Source organism: Puma concolor, chromosome E1 (assembly GCF_028749965.1).
Source record: "Puma concolor isolate L17-30 chromosome E1, mPumCon1.1.hap2, whole genome shotgun sequence".
In the NCBI taxonomy this organism is placed as follows: Eukaryota; Metazoa; Chordata; class Mammalia; order Carnivora; family Felidae; genus Puma; species Puma concolor.
This window is the reverse complement of record NC_141680.1, coordinates 60,584,066-60,604,065: the sequence shown is the minus strand read 5'-3', so window position 1 is coordinate 60,604,065 and position 20,000 is coordinate 60,584,066. Positions and strand designations below refer to the sequence as shown.

The window sequence follows — 20,000 nt, the reverse complement described above, 5'->3', positions numbered from 1 at the left end:
GAGAGGGCCAGGCAAGAGGTCCTCAAATCTCGGCTGGAGAACTGATAGCCGCCTCCCGCCGTTGCTCCGCCTGCCTTCCGCTACAAAGCGGTGGAAAGGGCCTGCGGCTCCGGCAGCGCAAAGGTCTGCGCCGCCCCGGCCCTCGCCCCGGCCCTCGCCCCGGCCCTCGCCCCGGCCCTCGCCCCGGCCCTCGCCCCGGCCCTCGCCCCGGCCCTCGCCCCGGCCCTCGCCCCGGCCCTCGCCCCGGCTCGCTGAGCAGTAAAAACTACAACTCCCAGCAGCCCCCGCCCGCGCCCGCGCCCGCGCCGGCGCGCAGCCGCGGAGCCGAGGCTGCCGGGAGCGCGTCCCGGAGACCCGGCGAGCGAGCCGGGCGGAAGTCGCCGCCCGCTGGGTCCCGGCCCTGCCGCAGCGAGGCCCAGCCGCCCGCGGGCCCCGGAGCCAGGCCGCACCGGGTGAGTGACAGCTGCACCCGTAGCCGCCGCGCCCTTCCTCGCGACCGGCCCGCGCCGCCGCCCTCTCACCCCGCCGCGTCCTGCCCCTGGCCCTCAGACTCCGAGGAACGGTCCCCTTCTTCCGACGGGCGGCGGACACTCCACCCTCCGACTTGTGAGACACCTACCCGACAGACTTGCAGGACTCTCACTGGCTGACTAGCGCGGGACTCCAATCCCTTCCGACTCGTGGGACTCACACCCTCTGCAAGTCTCAGGACACCTCCCCCCTCTGACTCGTGGGACCCACACCCTCTCCAACTCTCAGGACACCTCTCCCCTCTGACTCGTGGGACTCATTCCCCCCTCCAAGTCTCAGGACACCTCCCCCCTCTGGTGCAACACACCTCTTCCCTCTGACTCGTGGGGACTCACCCCTTCCAACTCTCAGGACACCTCTCCCCTCTGACTCGCGGGACTCATTCCCCCCTCCAAGTCTCAGGACACCTCCCCCCTCTGGTGCAACACACCTCTTCCCTCTGACTCGTGGGGACTCACCCCCTCCAACTCTCAGGACGCCTCACCCCTCTGACTAGTGCAGGACACCTCCCCCTTCTGACTAGTGTGGGACATCACCACTTCTGACCCTGCAGGACACGTTCCTTTCCTGACTCACGTGGGACAGCTGTCCCTGAGCGCGATCCCTTCCTGCCCCACGGCGATCTGCCCTTTCGATGATTGCCTGGCCTCTCCTCCCCTCTCAGACTGGCACTTTAGCGCACCTGCAGCAGGCCAGTCCCCCCCCCCCCACCCCAACCCAGGCCTTCCTCTCCTTCCCCTCAGCCCAGCTCACCTTCCTTCCTTTTGCACCCAAGCTGTCCACCACCCTCCTCCCCTCCCCCCTGTGGCCTGACCCTCTCATCCCTGGGTTCCTCCACCCCTGTTGCTTGGGGCCTTTCCTTTGCCCTCCGTGTCGCCAGGCCTGGCAGGCCCCTAGCGCTCGCAGTCCCTCTTCTGTCTGCCAGATACACCTTTCTCGCGAGCACCTTAGTGTCCCCAGGAAACCAGTGTCTCGGCTCCATCTGTCATTCTTGTCTCTGGGTATGTGCTCGCCGTCTCTCCCTACCACGTTTCCAACAGCGCAGAGGTTTGGGAACAGGCGTCTGCCGACGTCCACCGACTCTCGCTGGCTGTTCAGGGCAAGGACCCAAACTTGGCAGAAGCATGGCTTCACCTTCGGGAACCTAGAGTCTCTGCAGCCCCCCCCCCCCTTGCCCCTCCTCGTAGGAGCTGTGTGGGAAAGACCTTTCTGGGCTGGCTGCAGCCCCCCCCCCCCCTCCAGCTCCTGGCCCCACCCCACGGGCCTCAGCGGCACAGTCCAGCCGGAGCCCGCGGGCACAGTGGGGCTCCTTCCGGAGCAGCCAGTGGCCTCCCCGGGCCCCTCCCTGATGGCCTCAATGAGCCTTCTATTCAGGCCTGGGGGCCGTGCTGAAAGATACATTGACCAGCCGGGCCTCTGCCGTCGGGACCCGGGAGGGGCGTCTCCTCCTGTGCCGGCCCGAGCGTCCTCCGGGAGGGGACTCAGGTGAAGCGCGGATTTGTTCAGGCACTGTTAGGCGGCCACGGGAGTGGTCTCCAGACAGAGGAGTCTCAGTCCTGTCGCGGTTTTCCGTCTGGGTCAGCCGGATCGCAGAAAGCGTGTTATGTGGCAGGGTGGTGGAGAAAGTCACATACTTACAGGTGTGTGGGTGCCCCACCGTGTCCCCCACGATCCCTCGGTTGAGGTGGACGTCTGAGTATTTGGTGCCTTGTGTTAGCTGAAAGCCCTGTTCCCCCAAAAACTGTACCCCAGACGCAGTTCCGGCCATACTTCCGTGGCCCCCAACCGTGTAGCAAATGTTGGTTTAAGCAATTGATAATTGAGGAAATGTTTACCCGCCAGCCCAACTGCACGTAATCCGCCGTGCTTCCCTTGAGCCACCGAGGGAGTGAGGACGGACCCGAGTGTGACAGGTCCAGCTCCCTGCGTGTGGCCACGAGGCAGCTTCGTGCAGGCTCACAAATACAGCCCCTTCCATCGGACTCGTAAGACCTTCTGAGCGGCTATGTGGCGGGCCTCGTGGCAACCATATAGGGTAGGTCTATAGATGCTCTAGTGTTTTCTTGTTCAGAAACGGGACGGCCCAGCTCTGAGAATGTGGTCCAGAGTGATCCGCACCGGGACAGAGAAGCCGTTGCTGTGTTGTGTAGACATTTGTGGAACGGTACCTGGGATACTGGAAGGAAAATCCAGAAAGTACTGCCCTCCTTTCGCGAGTGCTCTGGACCGTGGAGGTTTTCTGGAAGGCTCTGCTTAAACGGCAACACTAAGGGAACGTAAAACGTTTGTTTTGATGTTTCGGGACTTGTTGATTTTCCTTCTTGTGAGACAAAGACGATTACTTAGAAAAAAGGAAATCCTGATGATAGAGCGATCTGGGAGTACGTTCGGTTTTCTCTTTTTGTCTGCGTTTCCTTTGAATCCTCCTTGTTTATCTGTAATACGTGCAGTAATTAAATGGAACTCGCTGCTCGGGGTTCCTGTGCAGAGCACAGTTCTCATCCGTGGGAACAGGCCATGGGAATAAGGCAGGAGCGGGGACCCAGATGGCATTGTGCCGACACCGGGTGACAGTGTGGATGTGAGTGTCAGTTCAGAGCGCGTCCCGAATGGCTTCAGGGGGTCCGGCAGGGCTGACCGCTGGCTGCATCCTGGGAGCCGGGCACCAGCAGAGCAGGAGAGAAGATGGTTTCGGGCAGGTGCGACCCCACTGTCTACAGGAGCAGGCCGTGATTTGGGTGGATGGTGGGATTTTTATTGTGTCCCCTTATCTTCAGGCTCTCTGATAATGAGTAGCGTTTTTGGGACGTTGCTTTCAACCGGAAGGGTAACTTTTGCTGAAATTGCTCCTGATGGTACGAGTTCATCACACACGGCCCTACCGTGATGCAGTAAATACAGGCTCTGAGGCTGTGTGTGGAGGGTCCTGGCCCCTGGGAAGCTGAGGCTTCTTTCCCTGTCTCCCTTCTTGTGGCCGGCAGAATGATGGCCCCCCAAGACGTCCACATCGTGACCCCCAGAACCTGCAGGTGTATTATGTGGCAGAGGGGGCCGAAGGTAGCAGATGGAATGAAGGGTGCCAGTCAGCTGACCTTGAAATGGGAGGCGCATCCTGGATGACCCAGGTGGGCCCAGCCTAGTCCCAGGGCCACAGAGCAAGTGGACACAGAGACAGGAGAGCAGGGGGGAGGGCGTGCGAGGCTCAGAGAGATGCGGCGTTGCTGCTTTGAGGATGAGCAGGGGCCGCACGCAAGGGACGCAGGCATCTCTGGAAGCCGGAACCATCTGGGAAGAGGCTTCTCCCTGGAGCCTCTGAGGGAAGGGAGCCCTGGATTTTAGCCCAGCGGGACCCGTCAGACTTCTGTCCCGAAGGCCTGTGACATAAGGGTGCAGTGTTGAAGCACCACACCTGCCCGGAGTGGTCACAGCAGCCACAGAAGCTCGCTTCTCTCAGGTAGTTGAGACAAACAAAAACAGGGCTGAAAAAGAAGTTGTTCTGAGGTGTATTTAACCTGACTCAGGAGGCAGCCGTGAGTGCCTGCTGTATGCAGAGAAAGGGGGTGGGAGACCTGACCCGGGAGGCAGCCGTGAGTGCCTGCTGTATGCAGAGAAAGGGGGTGGGAGACCTGACCCGGGAGGCAGCCGTGAGTGCCTGCTGTATGCAGAGAAAGGGGGTGGGAGATGCAGAATTTAGTAGGATCCACAGTGTCGGCCTTTAAGGAAACGATCTGGGAGGAGGGCCTCAGTCCCTAAAGCACATGCTTGGCCGCTGTGACTTTTTCCTTCCTGGTTTCCTTGTGCCTCTCACCCCGTCCAAAGTTGAAGTGCGGTTTCCTTGCTGAGTGCAAGGCGGAAGAATGCCGTGAGCCAGGTAACGTGTTCCAGGAGCCTGGCCCCAGCGGGTGTTCTACATGCGCTTCCCTGACTCTCCCGGCACTTCTGGAGTCCCGGAGCCCGCCAGCCCTCGCCTCTGTCTTTGTCACTCCGAGGAGCTCAGGGCCGGCAGCCTCTGCTCTTTTCTCCACCCGGGAGGTGCGGTGGGCAGCGGGCTCCCCCCTGCTGCCTGGACGTGCGCCCTCTTAGGACCGTTCGGTTCCGAGACCGGGGCCGTGCTGGGGGAGGGGAGGCAGCCACTGTGCAGGGGTGAGGCAGCGCCTGAGCCTAGATCCTGGAAAGGCGGAGGTTTGCTCTGGCAGCTGCAGCTAAACCTGTTCGTTCTGCCACCTGTCACACACCTGTCCTGAGGGAAGCGGGGAAAGAGTCCCTCTTGGCTGTGGGCTCTGTCGGGAGTGGCCGCGCCTGTCGTCTCAGCTTTATGTAGAGTCCTGTCGCGGCCTGAGGATGGCGTGAGAAGGTAGGGGTGGCCGCTCCCTCCTGGGGCTCGGGCAGGAGCGTCTCCCTCGCAGGGTCCGGAGTCCGGGGACCCACTTGGGAGTGGACAGACCCCGGATCACACCTTGTCGCTCAGGCCTGTGTTACAAGGAAGTGCTGGCGACAGAAACCAGAGATGTGGGTGAGGCAGTGAGGATTGGAAGCCCCCGCGGGGGGGGGGGGGGGGGGTGGTTGTCCCCCCAGGTGGCTCTTTCCCGGGACCTCTCCCGGCGGTGTGGCTGGCGCAGGAGAAGGGAGGCCAGCAGGGGTGCGGCCCCCGGGTTTCCGAAGGGAGATCCGGAACAGGTGAGCGTGGCCAGCCAGAGATTGTGTGACATTTTGCCGTAGCAACTAGGTTCTAACTTTTCCTGATTGTGTAGGATCAGCCCATTATGCCACAGACGGTGGGGTTGACGACCTGGTTGTCACAATAAAGCAAACATTTAAACTGTGTAGAGCTTTGAGGAGTGCGGGCAAAGAGATCCTCTTTGAGAGAGAGCCTCACCTGGGCCCTCTCCTGGGAGCGGCTCTGTCCGTTTCGCTGTTGCCCTCGTGGCGCATTTCTGTTGGGGTTCATGGCTGCACATTTGGGGTCGCGGTGGTGGATGGAGGTGGTGGTGTTTCCTTTAAATACGAACGCGAGGCCCCGCACTGCGCCAGGACTCTGGCAACAAGACGTTACAGGCCCCATCAGTTCTGAGAGTTCTGGGTGCTGAACCAGCCTGGGCTTGGGGGGAGCAAATGGAAAGACATCTGATTTTATCTCCACAAAATAAAAGTAGCTCCTAGGACACTAATGGAGGGCTGTCTTCAGAGGTTGGGTTTTGGTCCAGAGAGAAATTATTCCAGTCGTGAAGCTAAAGGGATTTTTCTGGAAGGCAGACAGAGCCCACTGTCGTTCTCTTGTTCCCAAAAGGTGGTGGGGCCCCAGGCTCTGCCTGCCGGTCAGGGGCTGGGACTAGCCTGGCGGAGCAGAGCCCCTTCCCCCCAGGAGCTCAGAGTGGAGCCGTGGTCGCAGGGGGCAGCACAGAGGACGGCGTGGGAGGAGGTGTGTGTGTTCCTGGGGCCCTGCCGTGGCAAACTACCACAAACGTGGCTGAAAACCACACACATTTATTCTCTCCCAACGCGGGGACCAGAAAGCCAGTATCGGTGTCACTGGGCCGACATCAAGGTGTGAGCTGGCGAGTGCTCCCTCCAAGGCTTTAGGGGACAACCTGGCCTGGCCTCTTCCAGCTCGGGGGCCCCAGGCGCTTCTTGGCCGTGGCCCCATCACTCCCCTCTCTGCCTTCGTGGTCACAGTCTCCTATCATTGTCTAATCCCCCTCTGCCTCCTTTTGTAAGGACACTCGTGGCTGCATTTAGAGCCCACCTGGATCATCTCCCCACCCCTAGATCCTTAACTTAGTCACATCTGCAGAGTCTTTTTTTTTTTTTTTAATTTTTTTTTTCAACGTTTATTTATTTTTGGGAAAGAGAGAGACCGAGCATGAACGGGGGAGGGGCAGAGAGAGAGGGAGACACAGAATCGGAAACAGGCTCCAGGCTCTGAGCCATCAGCCCAGAGCCTGACGCGGGGCTCGAACTCACGGACCGCGAGATCGTGACCTGGCTGAAGTCGGATGCTCAACCGACTGCGCCACCCAGGCGCCCCTGCAGAGTCTTTATTGACAAATTAGGGGACACTCACAGGTTCAGGGTTAGGCCTGGATATCTTCCGGTATCCACAGGAGGGAAGCTCACTGGTTGGGGAGTGGGTCCTTCACCATCGATGGGGGCAGGAGGGGAAAGGGACAGCAGAAGCATCACTATCACGGCACAGCTAGGGACCTCCAGGTGGTTCTGTGTGGTCAGAGAGGTTGGCGTCCCAGGCAGAGGCATCACGCACAGGGGTTTGGCTCAGGACTATGGAATTGTAAACAACCCAGCGCCGCGTGCATGTGTGCGTAGGGCTGAGGAGTTTGTCCGTTGGTGGGAGAGCTTTAGGATCTAGTGAAGGACTTCAGTCCACTTTCGCTTTTTCGGGGAATCGATCTGACACTTGTGTGCAGGATGGGTCTGAGAGGGTCCAGGGCAGGGCCCGGCACACTTTCTCTGTGGAGAGACGGTCCTCGTGTTTGGCCTTGCAGGCTGTGCTGCCCTCGACCTTGCTGCTGTGCTCAGTACTTCCCGGATGGTCCAGCCTCTTCTGGTCAAGCCTACTTGCACGGCTAGGCCCTCCGGGCAGGTGGGCGAAGGTGCTGGCAGAGTGAAGGGGAGGGTCGGGGGGAGCAGGCCACACGGCTCCGGGAAGGTGGCCCTGTTCTGTCCCGGCTTACACGTGAAGAAGCCGAGGCCCAGAGAAGCGAGCTCAGGCCTCTGATGGGTGGCGGGATGCAGGTGGGACCTGGACGGTCCAGATCCCCAGAAGGCCAAGGTGAGAGATGGCGCCAGGTGGAGGCCTTGGGGGTGGGACCCACATCCAGAGCTGGGGTGCAGACCAGACCAGTGAGGGGAGAGAAAGCGAGCTGCCTGCTCCCCAGGATGACTTCTGAGGGTTGCGAGTGCCCTCAGCCAGCTCAGCAGATTCCTGGGGGAACCCGTTCTGGTGCCCGCGGACAGACGGGGGGGCCCAGCGGCCGGGCCTGGAGTTCGGGGCAGAGGTGCGGGCGGGGAAGGTGTGGGGAGCCCGCACTGTAGCAGTTCTGCCCCTGGAGACCGAGCCCACCTCAGGGAAGATTCAGGAGAAGAGGTGGGCTGCAGGACGGAGGGGCAGAGGGGGCAGAGGGGGCAGAGGGGGCAGAGGGGCGGAGGGGCGGCTCCTCCAGGATGGTGAGGGGCGGGGAGGGACCGAGGCGTCACAGGCTGCGGAGGGGTTCTCATCCCTCAGACACGGTATTTACTGGGTGCGTTCCGTGTACCTGAGAGTATAACATGGGGATCAAATGGCCACTCAGATGGCTGATTTGGACACATATGTAGATGGTGGAGAAGGAACCAGAAGAGCAGACATGGCTGAACTACCCCCAAGAAGCAGGAGTGGGCCCCTTCTCTCCAGACCCCTTGGACCAGGGCCAGGCAGCCTGGTGCATGGGAGGGGTGGCCATGTGGGCTCTGCCCTGGGCCCCCTCGTCACCTGCAGGAAGCCAGCGGGCAGGAGATGTGACAAGATGACCAGGGGCAGGATGACGAACCAGGAATGGAGAGCGGGCAGGCTAGGGGCCAGTAGGGTGACACCTCACGATGGTGACCCCTGGCGGGCATTGTGTCCACCTCCCCTGAGGCCCAGTGTGACAGCCGGGCCGGATGCGGGGGTGTGGATCTGCAGTATGACCAAGGTGGGGCCTGGGGTGGAGTTGAGGGACTGTTGAGGACGTGGGCCTATTTTTCATTCCTTCCGCAAATATATGCCGAGTTTCCACCGTTCGCCAGGAGTGTAAGTTCACAGTGGGCAGGTCCCTGCCCCGTGGAGCCACGGCAGCGCGGAAGCGATTACGTGGGTTGCTGAGGGCCTGGGAGAGGAGGGGCAGGATGCCGTGGTAGAGAATGGGCAGGCACTCCAGGGCAGCCTCTGCGGGGTGGGCAGCCGAGTCTTTCTGGGCAGCTGGCTCTTTAGAAAAATCCTGAAAGGTGAGGCAGCCACGCAGAGAGGCGAGAGCATCCTGGTGGGGGGAGACGAGCCCCGGCCAGGGTGCACGAGGGCCACGGTGCCCGGCCGGCCAGTAGAGGAGCCGGCTCAGGGAGGTGGAGGTCTGGGTGGGGGCCGTGCAGCAGTGAGGGTTTACTCCCAGAACGCGCGGCGACGCGGTGCGATCCACCCGTGTGGGTAGAGCAGGTGTCGCCGGCCGCGGGGCAAGTGGGTCACCAGACGGGAGTGGCAGCAGACGGTGTGGTTGGAAGGGGTGGGTGGCCGAACTGCCAGGTCTCTGGCTGGAGCAGATGCTGTGGAGGGAGGGGGCGTGCCTGGGTTCTTCAAGGTGGTGGTGGTCCTCGTGCAGAAAAGGGCCTCTCCTGAGGTTCCGATGGAGATTTGGCGTCGGGCAGCAGAGAATATGGCGGCTCTCCATCACCAGCACTATTCCTGAGGGAGGGGTTGGGGGGGCGGAGAAGCTTGGGGAGAGCAAGCGAGACTTAGTTGGGAATAGTAAGTTGAGAAAGCGTTAGAATCCAGGCGGAACTGGGAACGGGAGGTGAGCGGGGGTTGAGAGCTCAGTGGCCACGTGGCAGAGGAGATGGGCTCTGGGTGGCTTGGGCCCAGCCCTGGTTTGGGAAGCCCTGGGCTTGGGTGCAGCAGAGGAGGGGCAGTGGCCGGGACCCCCGTCTCCCAGCCAGGAAGGCCTCAGCCACCAGCTCTGTGGCCACAGCTGGGCCGCTTCCCGGGGCGGGGGGGGGGCAGGGAGCCCTCGCCCAGGAGGGAGGCCTGGGACCAGCATCTGAGGTGAGGCGGGGGGCTTCCCGAGCCCACCTCCCCCGCGCAGCACCCCTGCCCCCAGGGCCCCCCTTTTCTGCACCCGACCCTACGGGCAAAACCTACACATGTGTCCAAAAGCAAGAGAAGGAAAGGGCTGGCTTCCACGTGGAACCATGGCCACGTTTTTCTACCCGCAGAGCCAGCAGCCTGTGGTGTGGATGGGAGCTCCTTGGCCCCCCCGCCGTGGGCCGTGTGGACTGAGGTGCGGCGGGAGGGGGGGCTCGGGGTGGCGTGAAGCTGCCTGGCCCCCCGCCCTTCCCTGCTGCCACCCATTGGCAAGAGGAGCATCCGCCCCTGAAGTCACGTCGTTGGCTGTTTTGGGGCAGGAGGCAGAAGTGGCCTAGCGGTCTGGCCTGGGGACTTTCTCACGCCGGGACTTACTGAGTTACAACTGAAGACGGAGACCGAGGGCCGCAGCCCAGAGCCGGCTCTCTGCCGATCGTCCCCAGCTTGTCCGGCGTCGCTGTGGCCACGCCAGCCAGGCTGCCGTGGTCCGTGCCGGCGACCTAAGCAGGGGGCAGGTGGTGAAGAGCCGCGGTTCCTGGCCGCCGCCCGGCTGTGGTAGTGCCCCGGGGAGTGGGCCAGGGTCCCACGGCTCCAGGCCAAGAGGGCCCGTCAGACCCCGGTCCCTCCATCATTTGCATGAATAGAAGGGTGCCAGAGGACAGACTTTGCCAGAAACACAAGTATTTCTGTTTGGTTTACGTCTGTTTTATACTCGTATCTGCATATTACAGACGCCTGGCCCAGGAGGAGGTGCGCACACGTCCGCTCTGTGCCCTGTTCTAGGAGTGCAGGACTCATGAACACACTGATAGTTGTGTGCCATGATGTTGGGGGGCGGGGTGGTGACAGATGCCAAGGAAGGGGACATGGGGGCTGCTGTCGGGAGCAGAGCCCTTGGAGCGGGCTTCTCGGATGAGGTGGCATCTGATGAGAATATAGCTCAGGAGCCTGTCCTGCCCAGACCCCTCGGCACCCCCACTCCCTCCCTCACCCCCTGCTGCTCCCTCTTTCTGAGCTTGTAAAGCGCCAGCCTCCACAGAACTCGCCCTCGCCAAGCTTTCTATCCCGCCAGTCGAGACAGAGGAGATGGAATAGTTTTGCTCTGGAAAGACTTCTCATCTTTCCGAATAAGTAAACAAAGATATTGCTAGAGTCGGGTTTAATTAAGCCAAATCCTAACAGCCGCACAGCAGTGACAGTGCCGCTCCGGGTACGGCAGCCTTCAGGCCGTGCACCGTCTCGGGGTTGGGAAACCGCTGACCTCTCTCCTCTCTCTCTGGGTGCCCAGGTACCGCCTGCCCTTCAGTCTGATGCCCGTCCAGCCCTCCAACCACCTGGAATGGAATGAGTCTATGCACTCCCTCCGGATAAGTGTGGGGGGCCTTCCGGTGCTGGCGTCCATGACCAAGGCGGCAGACCCCCGCTTCCGCCCCCGCTGGAAGGTGATCCTGCCGTCCTTTGTGGGCGCCGCCGTCCTCTGGCTGCTCTACTCCCACCGCCCGCCCCCAGGCAGGCCCCCCATACCCAACGCCCACAACTGGAGGCTCGGCCAGGCACCCGCTGACCGGTACAATGACACCTACCCCCTGTCCGCCCCCCAGAGGACGCCAGGCGGGACTCGATACCGAATTGCAGTTATTGCTGACTTGGACACGGAGTCAAGAGCCCAAGAGGAAAACACCTGGTTCAGTTACCTGAAGAAGGGCCATCTGACCCTGTCAGACAGCGGGGACAAGGTGGCCGTGGAGTGGGACAAAGGCCACGAGGTCCTCGAGTCCCACCTGGCTGAGAAGGGACGGGGCATGGAGCTCTCCGAGCTGATCGTTTTCAACGGGAGACTCTACTCTGTGGACGACCGGACAGGGGTCATCTACCAGATCGATGGCACCAAGGCCGTGCCCTGGGTGATCCTGTCCGATGGCGATGGAACCGTGGGGAAAGGTAGGTCAGGCCCTCTCCGCCTCCCGGCTTTGGCTGAGGTGTCGGGGGACAGGTTTGGGTTGACTGTCTGCCGGTCTGGTTTGTGCCCGTGTGTGGTGAACACGACCAGGAGGGACCACCGGGAAGAGCCCTGTCCCCCCTGCTTCTGGCCCCCGCCACCCCCCCACCCCGAGCTGGGAGCCGAAGCCTTACGGGGCCTCGGACCAAAGCAGTTTCTAGCAGTAGGAGCTTCTTCCTAGAAGACTGGCCACAAAGCAGGCTCCTTTCCAGGACTAGTTTGAGGGCCCTGTCCACTGCTGCTCCCGGTGACCCCAGGATCGAGCCCTTTCTTCCATCTTCAAAGGTGTCTTCAGAGCACGCAGGGATGACACCCTGTGAGTGTCTTACCTTTAAAGCCATGGTGTCCAATTGCCCTCATTTTGAATGGAGACTTTATTGAAAAGGTAAACTTGCGCTGCCTGGGGCTCCTTTCTGGAAACCCAGCCGAGGGAGGGTCTGCGTAGCAGCGACCGCACTTGAGTGGGATCCGTGCTCAGAAACCAGCTGTCACCCACTGCTCTGTTGAGCCAGAAAGGAGTTACCGCTTTCAGCCCGCGGGGAGCACAGAGCTAGGAGAGGGAGCCAGAGCGGGCCAGGGCCTTCCCCGGGGGAAGGGGCCGGGAGGCGCTAGGCACCGGCGGGGGAGCTGACAAAAGCCCCGCTCTCAGGCTGGGTGTGCACCCTCTAGGAAGCTAAGCACTGCGGCCTCTCTAAGGCCGGAGTAGTGGCAGCAACTAGCTGGCCCGTGGGGCGCGCCGTCTGCCAGCCCCCCCCTCCCCCCCCCCCCCCCCCCCCCCCCCCCCCCGTGATAAAACCCCTTCCGGGCTTGCCCAAGCCTCGGGCAATTGGCAGGGAACTATCTCGGCCTGGGTTTTAGAGAAAACATTCGTTGCCCATTTCCTGCCACGGTTTGTCAGCGTTTATGGGCACCCATTATAGTTCTGTTCTTCCCTGTTGGATCAGGAAGAGAGCGGAATAATGGGAGCCTTGGGTTGCCCTGTGGTCAGGTCATCGGAAGGGACAAAAGACTGATCAATGGAGAGGGCCTTATCTGAAAGTGACCCCAGGGGGTTGATGAGGTCCCTGAGACCACAAGGTACTCAGCGGGTCCCTCCAGAGCCACCTGCAGAGAAGCATTCTGGAGGCCACAGCTCTAGGTCCTTGGGGCCGGCCAGAAGCTGGCAGAACGTGTGGGAAAGCGGGCACAGTTTAGAACACGGGGTGCGGGGAACGGCTTTCCCACACAGCCTGAGCGCCCTGCAGCCTTCAGCTGGGCTCACAGTAAGTAAACCTGCCGAGAAGTAAACACGCTGATCAGAGCCGACTAGGAGCCCCCACCAGCCCTCGTAGCTCTGGCCACTGGGGCTTCACGTCCGCTCGACGGGCGCCAGGCATGGTTGCAGAGACAGAGACCGCTCTCTGCTACGGTAACCTCTCCAGGCGCTCCCACTTGCCCGGGGTCGGGGGTATCCTGAGGTTGGGGCACACAGCTTGAGAAACAGTTTGGGGATCAGAGGAGACTGACCAGTGGCTGCTGGGCCGTTGGGAGTGGGGGAGCAGGCGAGGCACCAGCGGCAGGAGCCATTGGAATTAGTTTAGGACAGGCTGTCCCAGCAGAAGGTCCCTAGATCCAGTGGCCAAAAAGAAGGTGACGGGTCTTGGGGACAGAGGACAGGGAGAATAGCAGGCAGAGGGCCGGTGCCCCACTGCTGGCCCTCTGGGAATGGCACCCTGAGCCAGACTGTCCCCCGCTGTCTTGTCATCGCCTCGTGTGAGGTCCAGCATGGGTGCCCTCTGATGCCCAAGGCTGCCAGACCCCCCGCGAACCCAGGGAGCAGAGGGGTGGCTGTCCTCTCAGGCGCGCCCCCTCGTCTCCTTGTCCCCAGGCTTCAAAGCCGAGTGGCTGGCGGTGAAGGACGAGCATCTGTATGTGGGCGGCCTGGGCAAGGAGTGGACCACCGGCACGGGGGAAGTGGTGAACGAAAACCCGGAATGGGTGAAGGTGGTGGGCTGCAGGGGCAGCGTGGACCACGAGAACTGGGTGTCCAGCTACAATGCCCTGCGGGCCGCCGCGGGGATCCAGCCGCCAGGTAAGGGACCCGGCCCCGCCCGGGGTCATGGCAGATGCCGGTGCGCTGCGTGCGCGCTTTCTCTGGGCACAGCGGTTGGGGATTTCTGCCTGTGCGGTCTGTTCCCAGCCGCCCCCATCCCTTCGCTGTCCCTGACAGAGCGCCTCCTGCTGTCTCAGACCACAGCCCCTCCTGTGCCAGCTCTTCTGGCCCTTCCCTGAGGGTGGGGCCCGGGCCCCGCCCCTGACCAGGTAGAAGCAAGGTGGACCGCGTTCTGGTTCTCCCCTCGCCTCCCGGGAGAGTGTCACGGCTTGTGTGTGTGTGTCGGGGCGGGGGGGTTGGGATGCTCGGAGCGGCCAGGCAGCTCCAGGCTTGGGGGGCATGGCGCTGGGGACGTTGCTTCGCCCCCAGATAGGAGGGTGTGCTGCCTCCTTTTCAGCCTCGAGGGAGCGTCTCCCCCCAACCCTGATCCCTTCCTCACAAATCCATCGTGCTGGCTTATCTCGCTCCCTCCCCCCGGGCTCGCTCGCTCACCGTGCTCCTTGGTTAGCAGCAAGGGAGCAGAAACGCAGACAGAACTCCTGGCCACGGGTCCCCAGGCCTGGGCGGTCTCGGTCTGGCTTTCCCGTCTTTGTCTCTCGGAGTGACCAAGGACGAGGACGGACGGAGAGCGCCACAGGAAGCAGGGAGGTCTCGATAGGACGGAGTGGTGACGCTCCCTGGCGGCCCGCCCGCCACGCACTGTCAGCAGCGTGGAAGCCCGCGCGGGGAAGGAGGCGCCGCGGGCGCACGACCACGCGGTGGAGGGTCCCGTCCGCACCCTGCTCGCGGGCGGGGCGGTCTGGTGACCCCGGGGGTCTGTCGTGTGTCCCCAGGCTACCTCATTCACGAATCGGCGTGCTGGAGCGACACTCTGCAGCGGTGGTTCTTCCTGCCACGCCGCGCCAGCCACGAGCGGTACAGCGAGAAGGACGACGAGCACAAGGGCGCCAACCTGCTCCTGAGCGCCAGCCCGGACTTCGGCGACATCTCCGTCGGCCACGTGGGTGCCGTGGTCCCCACGCACGGCTTCTCTTCCTTCAAGTTCATCCCCGACACCGACGACCAGATCATCGTGGCCCTCAAGTCTGAGGAGGACGCGGGCAGGGTCGCCACCTACATCCTGGCCTTCACACTGGATGGCCGCTTCCTACTGCCGGAGACCAAGATCGGAAACGTGAAGTATGAAGGAATAGAGTTTATTTAAATTTACAAAATTCAGACCAGCAAGGCCGAGAGGTGGACGGTGTTCAGCCATCGGGACTCAAGTTTTCTAAAAACCAGAGGACTGCACTTTTCCGTGGTGTTTTGTTTTGCTTTTGTCTTTTCCTTTTCAGAGCTCAGGTGTGTGCCTGGTTCAGAGACCCTCCCCGCCCCCCAGAACAGGGAGGTCAGCCCCAGGGTGCGAGCAGCCGCAGGAGGGGGTTCCGCAGTGCGCAGTGCCGGGAAAGGGGCCGGGACAGTCCCCCTTGCGGCCACCTGTTCTGTGCACTGCCACCTGGTGGTGGGAGCTGGTCCCTGCGGGCGTCCTAATCTGGGACCAGCCCTCCCTCCTGCCCACCTCCCTTTCTCTCCTTCCCTTTGTGCTTTCGTTTAATAAATGCTTCTTGAGCTCCTACTGTGTATCCAGCGCTGTCCCCCCGTGGGAACAAAACAGTGAGTCTGAAGTGGGACCTGCCCGTCGGGAACTCCCAGACCACCCCCTTTTCTTCCTTCCTGGTGAACCTCGTGCGTTAAATCCACTCCTCGAGGCGCCCGGAAAGGAATCTGTCTACACTACAGGGTGTCACAGGGCTGTGTGGGCGAAGGCAGACCTCCAGGGACGCATCTGCCCACAACCCACAGGAAAGGACACAAGTTTGCTCGTTTGTCCTCAGCCTCACATCAGGCAGTCTCCGCTCCGTGTGGCTGACTCCACGGTTTTTCCCTTCAGGAAGCTTCTGTGTGTGGCCAGGCAACACTTGGAAGTTTTAATTATGGCACTCGCTTTGCCAGCATGTGTACTGAGGTTTTAATTATTAACTCATTTTAATTAAACCAATTTCCTTTCTCAAAGTGGAGTCACCAAATCTTATCACACAGACCAAAGTCCCATAGTTAACGAATTCATTCCCAGCAGTGGAGGAGGCTGGAAATAAGTTCTGACAGGTGGGAAGACAAGTGATTAAGCATTTAGAAGTCCTCGGTCAGAAGACACGAAGACAGAACATTAGCAACTGTCAGAAGTTGTCTTGCCTTTAAAGACTTCCACGAGTGACGATCTTTTCCTTCCTTTACGGGCCTGCCCTGGGTCAGGGGTGCTGGGCTCTTTCCAAGAGAGGTCATGTACGAGGCCAGCCTGGCCCTGTGGCTTCTGTCCCCTGACCTTTTGTTTCTCCCTCCCCGGGGAACTTTGCAGCTTCTCCTCTGGAAACTTCACACAAATCGCTTGCTTATCTGCGTCCCTGTGGCCTCTTTGTGCTCCACGGCAAAGGCAAAGGGTTTAGGACAGGTCAGCCAGGACCAGAGCCGAGGAGGGCCCTTCCCCTGAAGCTCCCTCACCCCTCAGGGAGTTGTAGGATGCCTGATGGTCTGGGAAGGGCCATCTTTTAGGCTCGGGTGTCACTGAGGACCCCTGTCTCACAGACTTTTCCCGCTTACAGACTCTGATACCGCTGCTAGGAAGGAACCCAGGGAGGCTCCCGCTCCCACTATGAAGTATCTGGCAAAAGTATGTGACACGTTTCTCTGGAACTCGATTCCTGCTGGACGTAGGCTGGAGCAGCCAAGTGTTTTCTGACTTTGCCTGGCCGGGCTCCCTGACCCACGTCCTTGATAAACGTCACTGACGTGGAGGCCGTGTGAGTTTTTGAAACGGAAGCGAAATTAGGAAGGTTGGACTTGGGACAGTCACTAAGTCGAGACCTTTCTGATGGCACTTCAGGCCTAGGTGCCCCAAGGGGGTTTTCACAGTTAGGGATTTGGGACCGTCTTAAAGCTGGAAGTTTTCTGTTTCTGTATTTGCTGCCGTAAGCATCAGGATTGCGCTCCTTCCTACTGGAGCCATTGTTTTCTAAACAATAAAGTGCTAGAGGGGACTGTGAATGCTCTGTCTCCGGCTCTGTGTTGGCTGTTGGCCAGGGGCCTCATGCAGGAAATGTAAGAGGGGTGGCGATTCACAAACAGGCTGGGCTCTCTCAGGGGTGCGCTCTGTCCTCTTCTGGGGCGGGGCGTCTGACAGGCCATGGGGATTGGCGGGACAGGCGCCTTCGCAGACCAGGGAAAGACTTTTCTGGAAGATGAATCATCCAGTCCCAACTTTTCCTGTGTCTGAAGGAGCCCGTTTGGTCATTGCGGTGAAGGACATGGGCTGTGAAATCACTCACAGGTTCCAGTCCTGGCCCCGATGCTTCCCAGTTGTGTGGCCTGGGACGGCACGTCTGACTTCTCGGTCCTTTGAGTTCCTCGTCTGTAAAGGGAGGATGCTGCTGTGAACAGCCCCCGGTGCCCAGTTAGCATGCGCTCGCCCATTCTGGCTCGCCGTGTGATGGGGTGATGAGGAGGGTCCCAGCAGAGAGGTTAGGCCGATCAGGGTGCCCTTGGCGTGTCTGTGGAGCTGTGGGGATGAGCCCGTTCCCCGGGGTGCGAACCCTCAGGAGCACCCAGGAGCAGCGGATGGGGAAGGGCTGTTGGAGAAGACGGGCCTGAGCTGGCGTAGGACCCAGAGGGCGTGCTCACAGGTCCTTTTCTCTCTTCAGACCCTCCCTTGCCCTTTCCCCTCCCCGCCCTGCTCTGCGTCCCCAGAGACTGACCTGGGGGGTCCCCACGGAGGGAGGAGGATGAGCCGAAGGTCCTCAGTTCCCTCTAGCGGGGTCGCCTCCGGCACGATCTCGCGAGAAGGGTCCCCCCTGCCCTCTCAGCCTGTGCTCCAGTGTCTGCTCCCTGCCCTCGGCCCTTCTGGCCTGAGAGTGGTCCACACTCCAGGAACCACTCTACCCCTCGTGATGTCCCTGCCCCTGCTCACTCACACCTCGCAGGTCGTCCCTTCCTTAAAGCCTCTGTCGGTGACCCCCGTTTGGAGCCATCTGTTCCCTACTGGGAGCCTGACCATCAGATACCGCAGGGAGGTCAGGGAAGAAGGGCCGCAGAGGGTCCGTGGACTGAGCCACAGGGAGGACCCGGTGTTCTTGGCAGTCCTCCGGAGAACAGCTCCAGGAGGGCCGCAAGGGGGAAGCCGGAGGGCGTCGGCCTGAGATGGAACCGGACAAGGAGTCATCTCTTTGAGAAGCTCCAGATACCGCGGGGTCTGGGCTTACACCCTCCTTACACGCGTGGTGACTGTGGCCTGCTGGCTGCTCTGTGTGTTCAGGGTATAATTCATCAGCAAAAGGAGAGCTCCCAAGCACCGTCTTGGAACGGAGTGAAAACAAGTGAGATTAATCTCTTCCCAAGCGTGAATCCTGTCCTGTGCACTTTAAATTGGTGAGTTTCAAGGTAAATCGTATCTTAATAAAATTGTGTAAAAGATGCGACTCAAAAGCCTTCACGCCAAGAAAATTCCAAGGCCACGTGGTCTTACTGGTGAATTGGCCCAAAGATTTAAGGAAGAAACAATACCGAGCCAACACAAAACCTTCCATGATTTGGGAAATCGAGAACACGTCCTGACTGGTTTTCTGAGGGCTCCACTATCCTGATACCAAAACCAGACACATCTTTTACAAGAAACGACAGATACAGACCAGCATCCCTCATGAACAGAGACGCAGAAGTCTTTGATGAAAATCTAGCCAGTTGAATCCAGCTGTATATCAAAGCGGAAGTAATTCACGAGAGAGGGTGTTTTATTCCAGGAAGGCAAGGTTGGTTCAATAGTCAAAACATAACATAATCCACCACGTTGCCCGAGTAAAAAAGGAAAAATCCTATAATTGTCTCAAAAGACACAGAAAAAGGTTTGGACAAAATTCAACACCTGTTCATGATTTTAAAACAAACAAAACTCATAGCAAACCAGGCATAAGAGGAACGTCGCTCATCACTTGATAAAGGGCACTTGCCGTAAACCTACAGCGAGCATCATACTTTGTGCTGAAAGACCGAAGGTCTCCCCCCCCCCCCCCGCTAAGGCTGGGAACGAGGTAAGAATGTCCCCCCAACAACCTAATTTCTTATGTTGCAGCCATTTTAAACCAAAACTCGCACAGAAGTTGCAAAACTAGCACGGTGCCTTCGAGCAGCCTTCTCCGGTGCTAACAGCTTCCGGTTTTCACGAGCGTAAGCGCAGTGATCAGACGCGGGAAACTGACCTTGGTTTCCTCACGTTTATTCACAATCATCCAATGGGGTGTCCCAGAGCATGCAACTGGGCAAGGAAAAGAAAGTAAAAGAGAGTAAAACTATCTTTATTTGCCAGAGACAAGATCAACGGGGCGGGAAAGCGTAAGAAGCCTTCAGAAAACAGCTACCAAAACTGAAGAGTTGAGCTTAGCAGAGCTGAAGGACAGATGGCACACGTGCAGAAATTCACTTGTTTCTGTGTAGCTGACGTGAACAACGGGAAACCCTGTGTAGTAGTTAAAACCTGGGAATGATCCAAATGTCCATCGGTGCACGTAAACGCTTACGCAAGTTGTAGTCTGTCCCCGTGGGGCACGACTATTCAGGAAAAAAGTCAGCCGAGAGCTGGTATTCGCATGTGGCACGAATGAGTCTCAAAAGCCTCGTGCTAAGTAAAGGCGGCCAGATGCAGAACATCACACGTTGTACGTTTCTGTTTCTATGAAATTCTAGGACACGCAGAACACATCGGTAGTTGCCAGGGATGGGGGCTGGCGGAGGGGACTGACCGCAGAGGGGCATAAGGAATGTTTGAGGATGATGAAAATGTTCTGTAGATTATGGTCATGGTTGCCATTTGCACACCCCTGTCAAAACTCATTAATGCATTTTAATGAGTGCATTTTAATGTATGTAAATTATATCTCAAGAGAGCAGGGGGGAGGGGCAGAGGGCGAGAGACCGACTCTTAAGCAGGGTCCACGCTTGGCGTGGAGCCCCACGTAGGGCTCGATCCCATGACCCCGGGATCGTGACCTGAGCTGAACTCAAGAGTTGGACGCGCAGCCGGCTGAGCCATCAAGGCGTCCTGAGCCAATTTTTTTAAAAAAAGAAAAAGTGGGGGTTTGAATCCCAGCTCCTTCCCTTCTTGCTGCACAGCCGGGCACATTTTGCCTCTCTCGCCTCTGTTTTCTCATCTGCAAAGGGAACCCCCTTTGCAGATACCACCCACGGGGGTTTGGGTAGCAAGTGGGCCGAGATCTGTGCGAAAGGTCCGTGGTAGACCCCAGCAGGAGCCTCTGGGGCCAGTTCCTGCGCTCGGCGTGCAGGTGGGGGAGACGCAGGAAAGAATACCCTATGAGCCGGCCAAGGGTCCTCGCCTCCGAAAACCCCCAGGCCTCTCCCTGCCGTGTTGGCAGTGGCTTCCTGGTGACAGCAGCCGGACCGTCGTCTGCGGTGCCCGGGGCTTTCCGTCCTACCGGCACGGAGTCCCTCCTCACCAGACCAGGCCCTCT

General features: G+C 60.0%; 2 protein-coding genes across 5 annotated transcripts; one reads left to right on the top strand and one right to left on the bottom strand.

Moving 5' to 3' along the window:
* The first annotated feature begins 329 nt into the window (after positions 1 to 329).
* Positions 330 to 19,184, top strand: CANT1 (calcium activated nucleotidase 1). 2 transcript variants are annotated; one of them, XM_086688194.1, is made up of 5 exons: positions 330 to 452; positions 10,647 to 11,299; positions 13,225 to 13,428; positions 14,283 to 14,628; positions 16,089 to 19,184. In XM_086688194.1, the coding sequence occupies exons 2-5, from the start codon at positions 10,669 to 10,671 to the stop codon at positions 16,093 to 16,095; spliced, it is 1,188 nt and encodes a 395-aa protein (XP_086544320.1). In that variant the 5' UTR covers positions 330 to 452; positions 10,647 to 10,668; the 3' UTR covers positions 16,096 to 19,184. The 2 variants fall into 2 exon arrangements, with proteins under 2 accessions (XP_086544320.1, XP_086544319.1); XM_086688193.1 differs by lacking the exon at positions 16,089 to 19,184 and having other exon boundaries at positions 14,283 to 15,064.
* On the bottom strand, positions 7,050 to 14,084 carry LOC147574572 (uncharacterized). Of its 3 annotated transcripts, none has more exons than XM_086688195.1 (4): positions 13,942 to 14,084; positions 11,687 to 11,857; positions 9,734 to 9,858; positions 7,050 to 8,991 (listed from the first exon to the last, which is right to left on the bottom strand). In XM_086688195.1, exons 2-4 carry the CDS (start codon positions 11,696 to 11,698, stop codon positions 8,097 to 8,099), a joined length of 1,032 nt encoding a protein of 343 aa, XP_086544321.1. In that variant the 5' UTR covers positions 11,699 to 11,857; positions 13,942 to 14,084; the 3' UTR covers positions 7,050 to 8,096. The 3 variants fall into 3 exon arrangements, with proteins under 3 accessions (XP_086544321.1, XP_086544323.1, XP_086544322.1); XM_086688197.1 differs by having other exon boundaries at positions 7,050 to 8,962; XM_086688196.1 differs by lacking the exon at positions 13,942 to 14,084 and having other exon boundaries at positions 11,687 to 12,056.
* Positions 19,185 to 20,000: the final 816 nt, after the last annotated feature.

Coding starts and splice junctions, on each gene's coding strand:
- CANT1 (XM_086688193.1), top strand. CDS start 10,669: ATGCCCGTCCAGCCCTCCAACCACCTGGAATGGAATGAGTCTATGCAC. Junction 11,300..13,224: donor CGATGGAACCGTGGGGAAAG/GTAGGTCAGGCC, acceptor CCTTGTCCCCAG/GCTTCAAAGCCGAGTGGCTG. Junction 13,429..14,282: donor CGCGGGGATCCAGCCGCCAG/GTAAGGGACCCG, acceptor GTGTGTCCCCAG/GCTACCTCATTCACGAATCG.
- LOC147574572 (XM_086688195.1), bottom strand. Junction 8,992..9,733: donor CCGTCTTCAGTTGTAACTCA/GTAAGTCCCGGC, acceptor GCTCTCCCCAAG/CTTCTCCGCCCCCCCAACCC.